Source organism: Phalaenopsis equestris, unplaced genomic scaffold, assembly GCF_001263595.1.
Source record: "Phalaenopsis equestris unplaced genomic scaffold, ASM126359v1 Scaffold000256, whole genome shotgun sequence".
Lineage (NCBI taxonomy): Eukaryota > Viridiplantae > Streptophyta > Magnoliopsida > Asparagales > Orchidaceae > Phalaenopsis > Phalaenopsis equestris.
Window position 1 is genome coordinate 1,008,786 of NW_018164698.1, and position 15,573 is coordinate 1,024,358.

At 35.4% G+C, this 15,573-nt stretch overlaps 1 protein-coding gene across 2 annotated transcripts in view; it reads right to left on the reverse strand.

The window, feature by feature from the left end:
• Positions 1 to 8,275: 8,275 nt before the first annotated feature.
• LOC110024468 (E3 ubiquitin protein ligase DRIP2-like) overlaps positions 8,276 to 15,573 on the reverse strand; it is a 37,636-nt gene continuing 30,338 nt past the window's right edge. Inside the window, exon 9 of one of the 2 annotated variants that reach the window (XM_020724449.1) lies at positions 8,276 to 8,464. In XM_020724449.1, the coding sequence (XP_020580108.1) occupies positions 8,388 to 8,464 (77 nt within the window). In that variant the 3' untranslated portion in view covers positions 8,276 to 8,387. The remainder of the gene's footprint in view (positions 8,465 to 15,573) is intronic. The other variant, XM_020724450.1, reaches the window with a different exon arrangement.

Genomic DNA, 15,573 nt, shown 5'->3' on the forward strand with positions numbered 1-15,573 from the left:
TATATATATATATATATATATATATATTATGAAGCCAATATTTTAGTCCCACCAATCAATCCTCTACTTTCAAGATATATTTGTTGGATTCGCCCGATCATAAAAATATTACGTGTAGACATGATAGGAGCTTACCGCTCACCACGGAAGCATCAATCTTGTTTGGCTCTACCTCACATTGATAATAACTAAATACTTTTTACTTGCGAGAATATGACTCACGAATGTTGCTGAGTCTTTAATATCATTCACACTCAGTATAGAAATTATGTTCACATGCAAGTATCATAATGTTAGGTTTGAAAGTATGACTTGGAAGTGTGTACATTTAAAAAGATATGTTGGGCTGAAGAATTGAGCTGCCGGTTTTAGGTTGATTTGTCGAGTAACCTATTGCGCTCTTAGATGTCTATTTGATATAGTTAAATGCTGAGCTGATATGTCGAGTTGTCAGGTGTCAAGTTGGCATGCCAAATTGAACTGCGAAGCTGGTTGATTTGTCAAGTTATAAGTTGTGAAGTTAACCTAGCTATTATAGCTGAGTTAACCTGCCAAGTTGGCCTACCGAGCTCGTAGTTGTCGAGTTCTATCTCACACGACACAATTTGAAAGGTCATTAGGCTCTCTTCTCTGGGGTCCCATCCTCTTTCTTTTCTCTCTTCTCTTTAATGCTAATAAGATTTGTGGATGATCCATAAATAAATTTGAGTTCAACATGACCTTGTCTTGAGAAGTAATTCGGGCTTTCTAATTTGTTCAAATTAAACTAATTAAATATTTTATTGACACTTATTTTCAATTTAATTTTGAGCAACATGTGGATAAGGTCAAAAAGACTATAAATTAGATATATATATAATAAATGTTTTTTTTAATAAAACATATTATTATTTTTTATATGTCATGATAAGGACATACACCCACTCCCCAGCTAATTGCACTCCACAATGTGTACATGCAAGTATGCTAGTTGAGAACCATCCAGCTTGAGGTGAGAAAGGTAAGAGCTGAAATTGTTGAATGAAAAGGAAAGGAAGCCACATTCATGCACTAATGGAGAACCATCCAGTGTCAGTCAAATTACAGGCTAATATTTTGCAATCGAAATTTCGGTCGACAATCAATCGTAGACATTGTTGTTGTTCTTTATATTTGGTGGTTTATTTTCATATATATTTTTAGTACATTTGTTTTGTTTATTAGTAATTCTATGAATTTTATGACACTTGTCGAATTGCTACATCCACAAAATTACCTCAACATTTTACCTTGAAATGAAACTTCAATAAGAAAGTGGGTTTACAAAATACAATTGAAGTCTTACATCTCCAATATTAATCAAAATTTAATAATCTTAACCTGTATTTTGTATTTCAAACTCGTTAGACTTCGTAATCTTATTACTTATAAGAAACAAAAGGGTTTAGGTACATTCATTAAAGGCCAAGGTACACTTGTTCAAGGATAAGGTAGCACTCATATAAGGTAAAGGCAAACACATCTAAGGCAAAGATGCACCCATACAAGGCCAGCGTGCACCTATCCAAGGCCATGGTGCCATCATCAAAAGACATGGTGCACTCGTCAAAAGTCGATAGTACACTTGTTGAAAGCAAAGTTAAGTTCTCATTTAGGGTCAATTGCACTTATCAATAGCCAAGACACACCTATCAATGTGCACATAGGCCTTTTGGCATGTGCACCCGAGAGAAGTCTAATGCGCATTCATAAAAATTAAGTTGCACGTGCCAAAAAGCCTATTTGCATTTGTTAAAGGCAAAGAGTCATTCACTGAAGACCTAACTGATGAGTCAAACATTGTGGTGCACGTATTGAAAGCCAATGTGCACTTATCAAAGGCCAATAACTATAATGGACCCGTTTTGAGTGACTCGCTCTAGCAAAAAACTTGTCATAATTTAGTCGTGTTACTCACCTAGTCAACATGATTTTCACTATCTAATAACTTCATCAGCAAGACAATAGTCTCTACTTAAAGCTCACGACACCTCATCTACCTATTCAAGGACTCCTACTTATATGCCAAAGGAGTTGTACAATTGTACACATGAATATTCTAATTGCTATTTTCATTTGTGCCTATCAAAGCTCCGATTCTAATGTCCATCTAAATATGACTATGTTATTATGTATTTTTATTCATTCATTGTTTATAAGGTCATAAACTCTCATATAATTGTCAAAAATCTATAAATAGAGGGTTTAAGTGCCCTTTTGAAAAATGATAAATCTAGGTGTAGCAATAGCTATAAAATTTTTAGGGCTTCCTTCATTCTCTACCCTTCTCCTTCAATCCTTTATTTATTTATGAGAAAATTTACATAAATACCACACAATTGCTATGTATTTACATATCAAACACCTAAATTTCTATATTTGCACTTTTAATACTTTTGTTGTTGAATTCTATTTGGGGTTCGTTATTTCTTTAATATTGAAACTTCTTCTTCTTGCTCAATATTTTAAAATTATAATTGATAAATTTGTAATAATTAAAATTAGATGAAATGATGAAATTGTAATTTTAAACATGTAATCATTAATTTAGTTTTAATCACAACAACTTATATTTGTGATAGTTCCTAAATTGTATTAAAAAATTGTAAATTTTAATTTTATTAAATAATGTTTAGATGATAATTGTTATTTATTGAATTAAAATTATTTTAGTATAAATTTTGAGCTGGCTTTAAATAAAAGATAAATATGTAAATACATAGGAATTGGGTGGTATATATATGTAAATATTCCTATTAAAAATTGAGGTTGAAGACAGCTTATTATAAGATTAAGATATTTAATTTAAAATAATAATAATAAAAACTAAACTTAGTGTTGTGAAAAATGACGACTATAAAGCGAAAAATTGAACAAGAGAAATTTCATGCAGAAAAAATACCAGAGCGACACACAAATTTACGTGGTTCGGCAAATTTGCCTATGCCCACAGAGCTGCAAAGGATTTTACTACTTCGAGGAGTTACAACGTCAAGCGCCTCGATGTTTGCAAGAAAATATCTATTTTCTTCTCTCCCTTCCTCTCTATCTCTCTCTTCCTCTCTTACTCTCTTAGAGGACTTGGCTTAGACCCTGCTTGGCTTGCGGCTTAGCTTGGCTTGATTATGACAAGCCATAAATGGTTATTTATAGAGACTAGGAGAACAGTAAGTGGGAGGTAGGTGAGCAGCATGTGGGATGTGGTAGATGAGCGGTAGTTAGAATGTTAGGTGAATGGTAGGTGAGATTTTTAATTACGAATCTAATTAACAACAGTTAATCAAATTGCGGTTGACCGGGTCTCCACATTACCTAATACTTAGAACATTCCAAATTATATTAAATTTAAGATGCAAGTTTTCTTAACAATATTAAAAAACTTAAATTCTCATGTCACGATTTTTTCAACAAGTTTTATGCTGGCTGTCGACTACCTAACGCAACCCTCCACTTTTCACATCCGAGCTTGGGACTACCAATGACAGCAAAAAAAAATTATCTTGAAGTTTAAGCTTAATTCAATAATTTTTAGCCAAACATTTTCCAATTTATAATACGCTCAAAATTTAACCATAATTAATGTTAAATACATTCTTTTCACTTAGACGCTTATTCAAGAGAAATTCCTTGATTATAAATAAGTATTTACATACATACCATACAATTCTTATGTATTTACATATTTAATGTCTAAATTTTATTTTTTTTTATTTATACCACCCAAATCTTTCATACCACATATAAAAAAATCACTATTTAATTAAAAAAAAAAAGTAAAATATACATTTTCATGCACGAGCAAAATGATATATATGTAAAAATTAAAGTTTAGACGTTTTATATGTAAATGCATACGAATAAAAAAAAAAGAAAAATTTATGTTCGTAGCCCCCAATTCTTATATATTTACGTCATAACTTTCACATTTTTACATATAACACTTTACCTGTGCATGAAAATGTAGATTTAAATATTTAAAAATTGATAATTAATGCTATTGGAGATGTGATACCAAAGAATTGAGTGCTCTCCTATATATTAGGACTATAGATGGGTCGCGTCAAGCTTGAGCCATGCCATTATCAAGTTCGGCTAGTTTACCAAATTGCAAGCTCGAGCTTCGCTCGTAGTGCTAGCTTCCGGCTCACCAGCTCGAACTTTTACAGGAGCTCGTCCTAAAAAAAACATCGATGGCTCGAGGAGGAGAAAATGCATCAAAATGACTAGCAATAGACTAATCAAGCAGGCTCGTGAGCTCGTTTAGCTTTATATAAATTAAATTTGCCCACTTGCCAATAATAAAGAGAACGGGTCCAAATCATAGCATATCAACACTCACTAGTCATTGCTCCCCATTATGGTCCCCTATGTGGACTATTTTAATTTATGTATTTTATTTTAATACAAATCATAGTATTAACTAGTGCTAAAATACGATTTAATTAAAGTAGAACAGAACGTTGGAGACGTCGACGTAGGCTGTTTTTTAATAATATAAGTTTGATTGATTTATACTTAGTAAAATAATAAGTAAAACCAAAGGGATGAGATATTTTATCAAAGTAATTAGCTGTATAATGGATGCTTCTGAAGCCCCTGCAGGATTGAGATTTAAGGGATTAAATATTGTCATTAGATCTTCATAATCTAATATATTCTAAATTAGCCGTTGATTTGATGGATTAATTAATGGAAAATATGTTATGATGAAATAAACATATTGACCTATGCAGTGTCAGAACAATATGTTAAAAAAAATTAATGATAATGGACTAGATGCCAACAAATAGAAAGTAAAATGTTGATGCTACAAGCTTTGGCATCATCTTATGGTTTTCTTTGTTGTTCGAATATGCTTACCACATTAAAGTTTGAAGTGACCATGAGACATTGTTTCAAAATTGGAAGATTTACATACATACCACTAATTTCTTATGTATTTACGTTATGTATTTACATATGTAACGCTTAGGGTGTTCGGTGCGGCGCCACATGATAATTTTTGGTTTTTGACAAAGTAATATTTTACCTATTTCTTTGAAAAAACTGTAGTAAAAAACTACGTTTTATAACCTCATCTGGCTAAGTACGGTGATTGCTGAAAAACTGTGGTCGCCTAATTGAAAAAAAAAAATTATAATAACCATCAAAGCATTTTGAATATCAACTTATTCTTTGTTGAGAAAACTAGAGCGAGGAAAAACTAGAATCGACACAAATCCAGAAGAACACAGATATTTAACGAGGTTCGGCAAAGATGCCTACGTCCTCGGGAGCAGAGCGGCGACCTCCTTTTCAATATTCAGAAAAGAATACAGAATACAAAATTCAACTCTCTCAAAGACCTAGGATTACAAACAGGTCTATTTATAATCCTAGAGTAAACCCTACAGTACAATATATAATTCCCAAATTACCCCTGTACCGTATAGCGGGGCGTTGACCCAACACCCCCAACCCACATAACGTAACTTCCAAATTTGGACAGATTCATTCGCTCCGCTCCGCTCTGTTTCGTTCCAGCGTCTGTCCCTATATGGTATATGAGTCATACCATAACAAATCTCCACCTTGGCGAATATTCAGCCCCTTAGGAGAAAAGATACATGGGAGTTATACCTGCACCAATGTGGGTTAGGCCATCATGCTTCTGCTGCGCCCACACTGATCTCAACCCACTAAATTCCAAGAGACACACCTCTTCAATTCCAAGAGACACCAAATTCTGGTATTAAGAGTCATACCTAACAATTCTCCACATTGGCGAATATCCAGCCCTTTAGGAAAAAATTTTCACCTTGTGAATATCCTGCCCCTTAGGAGAAATATCTTCATCTTGCGAATATCCTGCCCCTTAGGAGAAATATCTCCACCTTGCGAATATCCATCCCCTTAGGAAAAAATCTCCACCTTGCGAATATCCTGCCCTTTAGGAGAAAATCTCCACCTTGCGAATATCCAGCCCCTTAGGAGAAATATCTCCACCTTGCGAATATCATGTCCCTTAGGAGAAAATCTCCACTTGCAAATATCCAGCCCCTTAGGAGAAATATATCATGGAGTTTCTTATGCACAAATGTGGGTTGAAGCACTTTTCCTGTTCGCGCCAGCACCTTGGCTAAACTGCTGTCCCGTGAGCGAAACCCTTCGCGAAATACCTTCGCGAAATCACTGTTTGCGAATAATCGCGAAATACCTCCGCGAAACCACTGTTCGCTAATAATCGCATCTACTCGCTCACCAGCACCCTACCGAACTCCACCTGTCGCAAACTACACTTGCGACGAACTTGCAAACTCCGCTGGTCGAACACCACCAAACTCCTCTGTTTGCAAATGCTCCTGTTCGCGGTAACTGCACACAAACTCCTGTTCGCGAACGCCACCTCGCCTAATGCCGCGAAGGTTCATGAAATGTCGCGCCTCAAAATCGCGGCGCCGTCTCTACCGCGAACTCCCCGAAGCATAACTCGCCGAACTGCCGTAGCCCTTTATCCGAACTGCTTCGCACCTGTTCGTTCCCGCGAGCCCGTCCGCCTTGCGAACAATTTTGATCCCGCAACAAAACTTTTCTGCAAAAAATTCCTCTGCAAAAATCCATGTTTAAACCTTTTTTTTTAAAAAAAAAAGGAAAGAAGAAAAGAGAGAATTTTTTTTTTTGTTTTGAAAAAAAAAATATTTTCCCTTAATTAATTAAGGAATTTTACTTCATTAAATTTATTTAATTAAGCTTCCCTTAATTAAATGCCTTTAACTTGCTTCCCTTTTCAATGCAACAGACTTCAATTCCCTCTCCAATCAAGCACGCGGAAGAAATTCCTTTGGAAGCAGCAAAGATGGAATATTCCTCTAGTAAAAAGAGAAGATTCCTTAAGCAGACCTTCTGCGCGATGCCTCCTGCCCGCAAAATCTCCAATTCGCGAAACTGCTCTTCTCCAGAAATCCAAGATTCTCCCGACAGGAATGGAAATAGCGAATTCCTCCGCTTCTGCCTCTCCTCCCTATTGCACAACAGATCCTGGTAGCGATCTCGATCTGTTCCGAGTCGCGAGATCTACGGTCTGTTCCGAGTCACCGAAGCTGCGGAGGATCTGCGAAATCTGCTCCTTCGAACTCCATCGTGAACGCCTCCCTTTGCGTCGCCTGAATCACACAACCTGAAGCACACAGGATTCGTTCGCACGTCTTTCCTGTCGCAAGACCCTTGCGCCAAGCCTGAAAGCCGCCGAATCTTCTTCCTCGCGCGGTGAAATTTCTTTCTTGCCCTCGAAACCTGGCTCTGATACCACTTGTTGAGAAAATAAGGGCGAAGAAAACAGTAATCGACACAAATCCAGAAGAACACAGAGATTTAACGAGGTTCGACAAAGATGCTTACGTCCTCGGGAGCAGAGCGGCGACCTCCTTTTCAATATTCAGAAAAGAATACAGAATACAAAATTCAACTCTCTCAAAGACCTAGGATTACAAACAGGTCTATTTATAATCCTAGAGTAAACCCTACAGTACAATATATAATTCCCAAATTACCCCTGTACCGTATAGCGGGGCGTTGACCCAACACCCCCAACTCACATAGCGTAACTTCCCAATTTGGACAGATTCATTCGCTCTGCTCCCCTCCGCTTCGTTCCAGCGTTTGTCCCTATATGGTATATGAGTCATACCATAACATTCTTCCTAGCAGCTTCACAGCTTCATCTGCCCTAAACAAACCCTTAAACTTCAGTAAGTGAGTGTGTGTAAATTAGGGAAAAAATATATATCTATATATATATATATATATATATATATATATATATATATATATAAACTACAGGATGGGGACCTCACGCCCCGAATACACACACATATAATTTTACAAGTTTGTATGTCACTTTTTCAAATGTTAAAATAGTAATATTTATAATGTGATATGAAAGATTTGGATGACATTAATATACAAAAATAAAGTTTAGATGTTCAATATGTAAATACATGATAATTGGGTGGAATGTGGTAAAAATCCCTTGAAAATAAAGCATTAATTCTAATAAGATATATACATATATATTTAATTTAGAATTTTAAAAAAATGCTGATGATAACATTGCCTTATAGTTACACTTGTTGAGAAAATCATAAAAAATTACTTGTTTATAAAACTTTATTTATAATTTTTCAAAAAAAGAAAAAAGGAAAAAAAAAAGTAATGCGAGTTTCTTAGTTCTTATCAGTAGTGATACTGAAGCTTTTTTGTGTGGAGAAAATTAAGCCGACGAATCAAGGACCCATTTAGGGCAGCTATAATTTTGGTGACACTTTTGAAAACGCCGCGGAACCGTTTGGTTCCCATATTTTGCCTGTTTATCTGAAAATGCGGTTGGATTTTTACACTAAACGCTTGCGATGGGTCGAACTCCGCAGTCGACTCACAGGCCGCGTTTGCTTATCCTGCAACACATAAGCTGCCCCAAACACATCCTAAAAAATGGATCTCAAATACCACAATCTTTTTGGGAGTAAGATAATGGAAATAAATATTTTTTTTTAACTGAAGATTCTAAAAGAAAAAAAATGAAAGCGCCTCACCTTCATGATGTATATAATTGATCATCCAAGAGCAGCTTATTTGATTTTTTGAATTGAATTTTTATTATATATATTTTTAACAATTTAATACAAATCTTGAACTATCATGACGGTGCCTTGATGGTTGCACATTAACAATGCCTTATGAATATGATGCACACAATCACAAAGGATGGTCACCCATTGGACCATGATGCACTGTGATGGAAAATACAAACTAAAATTCTACTTACTATAATCAGAGAGTGCCACATATTGTACTAGAGGCTATGTTTTTGTAAGGGATAAATTGGGCATTTTCTATTTTTATCAAGTTTGTCATAAAACTCTCTTATTTATAAGAAGGATTATGACTGATTTTAGTGAGTGGAGGTGTAATCCTATTTCAAATGTCTTTTCTTTATCCCCGCCTGTTGATAACAAAATAACCCCTCCTCATGCATAGGCGGATTAACGCCAAATCACGTAAAGTAACCGTTTGATTATTTATTTGTTGCGTGATTTTGTTTTCCGCATTGTTTTGAACAAATATATTAGAGCCAGATTGGTGCTAACCAGCGATGTGTGGCTATGATTTCGATAAAGTCGTTGATGTAAGATAAGAAGATCAGAGCAAGTTGGGTTACGAGATCTGGTAGAGCCATGAATAATTGCATTCATCAGTTGATTCATCAGTTTGTTAAACATCCCGTCAAGATTGATGTGATGAGATTTGACATCAAAAGAGAACTTCGACATGAGGCGATGGAAGATGATGAATGTGTTGTGTTGAATCTAGATAAAGTTCTTGATAGTAATAAATGTCCTGAAGAGATATAAAAAAAAAATTGGTTGAAGATGAACCAGAGTGCTTGTGACTTGATCTGAAATTACTTATCTTAGGAGCAAATATGGGGTGAAATCAATTGTGGACGATGACGGAAAAAAACATGAAGAATCATATCCATATGAAGTGTTGACTCTAGAGGTTTTAAATAAGATGTGAGGTTACTATTAATGAGCACATGATGGATATATATTACAAAGATTTTGATATATCTATTAAATCAGGATGAGGACATTGAAGATGAAGATAAGACACTTCTTTTATTGAATTCATCACCGATGAGTACAAAAACTTCACAATGACACTCATTCATGGGAATTTCTTGAATTATAACGAGGTGACTACGACGTTGTTGAACCATGAATTCTATCAAATGGTGCAAGAAGTCCGCAAAGATATCGTCGACTAAGACACTTGCAGTCCAATGTGGCAGATTTAAAATGAAAAAGAATTGGGAGAAGAATAGTGATAACGACCTCGAAAGCAGGACAAATCTCTTGGGTGCAGTCATGAAAAAAATCAATGTGCTTTATGTTTGAAGATTAACCATTGAAAGAAATTTTGTCCGAAGTTAAAGGAAAGGGGAAAGAGAGTTTCTTTTGAGGCGAAAACCAATCTTATTGTGAAGAGGTGTGATGAAGCATATTCAAGTGTATTGTTATATGCAGCTTCTCACAGTTTGCATACAGATGTTTCGTGTTGAATTATGGGCACATGTGCTACTTATCACATATGTTCCCATTAAGAGTAATTTTGTATGCACAAGGAGCTTGATAGTGGTGCAGTGATTGTGGGTAATGATCAAGCTTGTCATAATATTGGTTCAATGACCGTCTTTAATAGGATGCATAATATTATTGGGAGAGAGCTGACTTATGTTAAACATGTTCTGAATATCAGGAAGAATTCACTGCCTTGACACCTTAGATGCAAAGGGCTACAGCGTAGTTATTGAGGTAGGAGCTAAGGATATGTCATAGAGCACTGATTTTTATGAAGGACGTTCACCATTAAAAAAAAAAACTTCTATTATCTTCAGGGTAGTATAATGACTGGAGAGAATGTTGTTGCTAATGATTCTTCTGACACCACTATATTGTGGCACAAGCAACTAGCTCATACTGAAGAAGCTTCACTTCAGACTTTGGTGAAGCAATAATTGATCAAATGAGTGAGCATCTGTTAGCTCGATTTATATGAACATTATGTGTTTGATAAGAAGACACATATATCCTTTGGTATTGTCATCTATAGTATAAATGATATTTTAGAGTATGTTCATATAGATGTTTGGGGCTCGACAAAAACAAGATCATTCAACATATGAGGATAGTATCTTTTATTGATGATTACTCCAAGTATGCTTTACCGGACACCATGAAGCGCATAGCGAGGTATTGAAGACTTTCATAATTTGGAAGAAGTGAATTGAAACTCATAATAGTAAAAAAAATTGATGCATCAAATCAAACAATGAAGGAAAAGACATATCAAATGCGTTCTTGCAAGAGTGTTATAGAGTTGTGATAGTGCACCACTCAATTATTCGAGAAACACCACAGCAGGACGATGTGGCATCGAGAACAAACTAGACTTTGGCGAAGAGAATTTGAAATATGTTATCCAATGCTAGGCTAGATAGAGTTTACTAAGCCAAAGTCAAAGACCATGTTTGCCACTTAGTGAACTGTTTGTCTTCTCCAGGTAGTGGGAAAAATATCCCGAAAGACATGGTTGGAGCATCCTGCTAGAAATTATAAGCTCATGGGGTGTGCCAAGTGCAAAAAAAAACAAATTGGAATCATGCTCAAGGAATTCAATCTTCATTGGCTTCAGAAGTGGAGTTAAGAGCTTCACTTTATGATTAGACAGAGAGAAAGATTGTCCTTAGTATGGAAGTTGCATTTGACGAGGCGATCTTGTTGAAACCTCAAGACTTGAAGCGGGTGGAGAGCTCTAACAGGACCATAGGTATGCAACAAAAGTTAGAGTTTGATGCAACTCTATTTGTTCTACAAAGTTCGTCAACTCCTACATAAGTGCATGATCTAGTTGCAGCTTAGAAGGTACTTGTTAATAGTGCTCAAGAGGAGGTGGAAGAAGATGTTAAGGATGAGCTCCCAACTCAGAAATCTATAGCTAGGAGTGGGACAAGGTGCAAGAATATCTCAAAACCATCTTAGTTGAGGGCTCACATTGCATTTGCACTTTCGATCGCAAAGACTAAAGCTCCTTATTACTATAAGGAAGATGTGGAGAGCTCAAATGATGATCCTTGAAGATGGGCAATGGATGAAGAGATTTAGTCTCTTCGAAAGAATGCAATCTTGAGATTGATGAAGCTTCCTCAGGATAGGAAAGCCATTGAGTGCAAATAGGTGTATGCAAAGAAGGATCTCGTAGAGCTAATATGCGTTATAAGACAAGATTAGTGGCAACAGGCTTTGCTCAAGTGTTCTCCCTAGTGGTCAAGCATCACCCAATCATTATTCTCTTAGAACTTATAGCATAGTACGATTTGATTTTAGAATAAGTTGATGTGAAGATTGTGTTCTTATACAAAGAATTATAAGAGAAAATCTATATATTGTAGTTGTCTTAAAAGGCTTGATTTGAAGCTTGACAAGTTTTTATATGGGTTGAAGCAGTCACCATGATAGTGATATAATAAGTTTGATCAGTTCATGAAGGAACTTTAATAGCTTAGTACATGAGGGGCCAATACGAAGATGTTAGCCAATGGTGGGTAGAAGAAGTCACCAAGATATAAGTTTAATCAGTTCATAATGATATATGGGTTGAAGCATTCACCACAAGTACATGAGGAGGCAATATGATTATTATGTATATTTTAAAAAGTTAGTCAATGACGAATTCATCTACTTGCTTCGATTTGTTGATGACATGTTAATTGCATCTAGTAATCAAACTGAGGTTGATAGGATAAAGAAGCAATTGAGCAGACATTTCGAAATGGAATTGGGTGAAGCTCAAAAAATTTTTAGCATAAAGTCTCAAGGACAATGCAACTAGAGAGATTTGGCTCTTGCAAGGAGTATATGTTCAAAAGGTACTAAATAATTTTAAGGTTGATGACTCGCACAAGACGGTGAGTCTAACCATCATGTCTCACTTTCAGTTGAATTCAAATTAGTTTACTAAAGATGTCAAGAGAAGAAAGATATGCAATCAATTCTGTATGCTAATGCAATGACCAGTCATATGTATGATGATTTTGTATTAGACTAGATATTGCACAAGCAATTGGTGTTGTGAACATGTTCATATATGATCTATAATGGAGTCATTGGTAGGCTATAAAGAGTATTCTAAGGTGTCTGGTACAATTAATGTCGACTTGAATTTTGAAAGATAGTCATCTATTGATGAGTTGTGTGTTGGCCACACTGATTCAAATTATACATGTGATATGAATATGCATAAGATCTATGAATAGAACTATTTATTCACATTTGTAAGAGGTCCATTGAATTGGAGATCCATTCTTCACTCTACTATTGATTTATCTACTACAGAGGTTGAGTAGATGACAGTCCTGAAACAATGAGAGAAGCAATGTGGATGCATCGCCTGCAAAATAACTTAGAAGTTGATCACGAGTCTCTGTGTTAGTCAGAATGTGATATTCTTAGCAACAAATCCAGTCATCGTGCATGTATCAAACAAATTGATGTGAAATATTATTCTGTTTGAAACTTTATTGATGACGACAATGTTCTGTTAAAGAAAATAGAAATGAACGAGAATCCAACAAACTAGTCCAGATGTTCACATGCTATAAGAGTGGTGAGGATTCAAGCCCATGATTGATCGGCCATTCAAGCTTGCTATACTACTAGTCCAAATGTTCACATGCTATAAGAGTTTGGAGAGAATTCGAGCTCATGATTGATTGGCCATTCAAGCATTTTGAAGAACTATGTGAGGCTTGATCTCTTCTGAAGAGGGGATACGTAGGCAACAATCTTGGTGTAGTCGTTTTGGTATCGGGGCTCATTTGACCATCACTCAACTAAAAGTGAAAGATGATATGAAAATTGTTGTATTAGAGGCCTTGTTTGTATAAGAGGTAAATTGATGATTTTCTATTCTTATTAGTGTACGTTCTCGTATTTATAGAAGGGATTAAGGATGTTTTCAAGGTGTGGAGTTGTAATCCTATTTCAATCGTCGTCTTTCCCCCCACTTGGTCCTAGTGGAATAACCCATCTCCATAAACGTAGGCAGATTTGCACCGAACGACATAAATCAAACCGTGTTGGATTGTTTGTTTGTTGTGTGATTTTATTTTTCACATTATTTTGCACAACATGGCCTTATAGCCATGCCTGGAATGTTGAAATTAACAATCTTTTGAGATTGTGAAGGTTGAAGATTTAATTGCCCGCCAAATTTTGACTTGCTTCTCAATAAGGCATCATAATTTATTTTTGTAATTTCATTAGAGTTCCATTTTCCATAAGAGATCGAGCAAGAAGAGCTTTTTTGTCATTAATGTGTAGGCAACGAATGCTTGAATCCCTACCACGGACAATTATTAGATGTCAAGATTAGTAATCAACAAAGGTGAAAAGAATTACCATGAACAATGTTAAACAAATGTGTACAAAAATTGATATGATATACTGATGATTAATCTCAATCGCTTTAGCCTTTTTTTCGATATCAAACATACAAGTAGTTAAGTAATTAAAGGATGAAGATAACTTTTCATGGAGGAAATGCAAGAAGGGAAAGATCACAGAGCCTTGCTTACTTGGCAACTTCTACTGATATGAAAAAGTTACAGGATGCAAATCTTCTCATATAATCAAAGTATTCATAACAAATCAAAAGGATTAGTTGTTAAAATTATCATCTAAGGTAGGTATCTACAATGTATGTCTTATAGAAGATGACCACAATACAAATTCTATAGAAGATAGTTAGAACTCCTCTTAATGAAGACGGCCTCAAAATCTCTTACAAGAAGTGATCATGCACCGATCATGCAATAGATAGCTACAACATAGGCCTTATTAGACATGGCTACAGACAGAAATTTTGTGACACAAATCCTCTAAATAGTGATTGATATAAACAATGTTGTGATGCAATTCATGCAAAGATGATTTATATAAATGAAGGTTGCATCACAAATCTTGCAAGAAACTACTACAGTGTAAGCGGAGGTTACAAGAAAGATCATGTGGAGGACAAATATAATATAAGCAAAAGTTATGTTTCAAGTCTTGTGGATATGGCTATAGTGCAAGCAAAAGTTAAAGAGCAAGTCTTGCATACAATGGCAATAACTTAGAATGTTGTGGCATAAGACTTATGGACAATACAAGTGATGCAGGTGAAGGTAACAAACTAACAATGCTGGTCCAATTAGACACAATTGCTAAATAAATGAAGGTTGCAATGCAGGTCTTACAGATGAGACATGCTAAAATAATTTTTAGATCATCCTAAAAATCATTGGACCTTTAAACCCTCTAAATAATGTGAGCTCTAAAAATTTGGATGCTCCCCGGACTCTCTGTAATTGTTTTTCTGTTTTGTTTATTGAGAGAGCTATGAAGGTCAAAATTTTCAGAAGGCAGATGGAATGGTAGATATGACACTACTCAAAGATTTCACCCTCATTTTGTGAAGATTTTTTTATTTAGGGTACAAGGTTTCACATATGCATAAACCCATATGATTAATTACCTCTCCCGATAATGAGAGAACACTTGCGATTAAGACTGGTCATTTAACACTGAATAATTAACATATATAATAACAACTAACATATATTTTAAATTGCAAAATTTATCACTTAGAGCTTAAAGTGGATGGCGGGGAAAATGGTAACAAACCCGATCAAGATCCTATGGTTCCGTTGTCTCTGGTTATCGAGTTCCCTGATCTACTTAGTTAGAGGTAGTCGACCCAACCTGTGTGAAAAACCTTATCAACAATCATGAGTTGCATCGTCCAAGGAATCCTTGTTGATCTAGGGTGAATGTTTGTCTAAGAATACAACATTAAGTCAACTTGAGCTGACAGAAAGACTTGTATCAATCAATTATATCAATACTCAAATATTAGAAAGTCATTGAGGAACATAAGGGCTGCGACTGTGATCATAATATAATTATGTCATTTCGT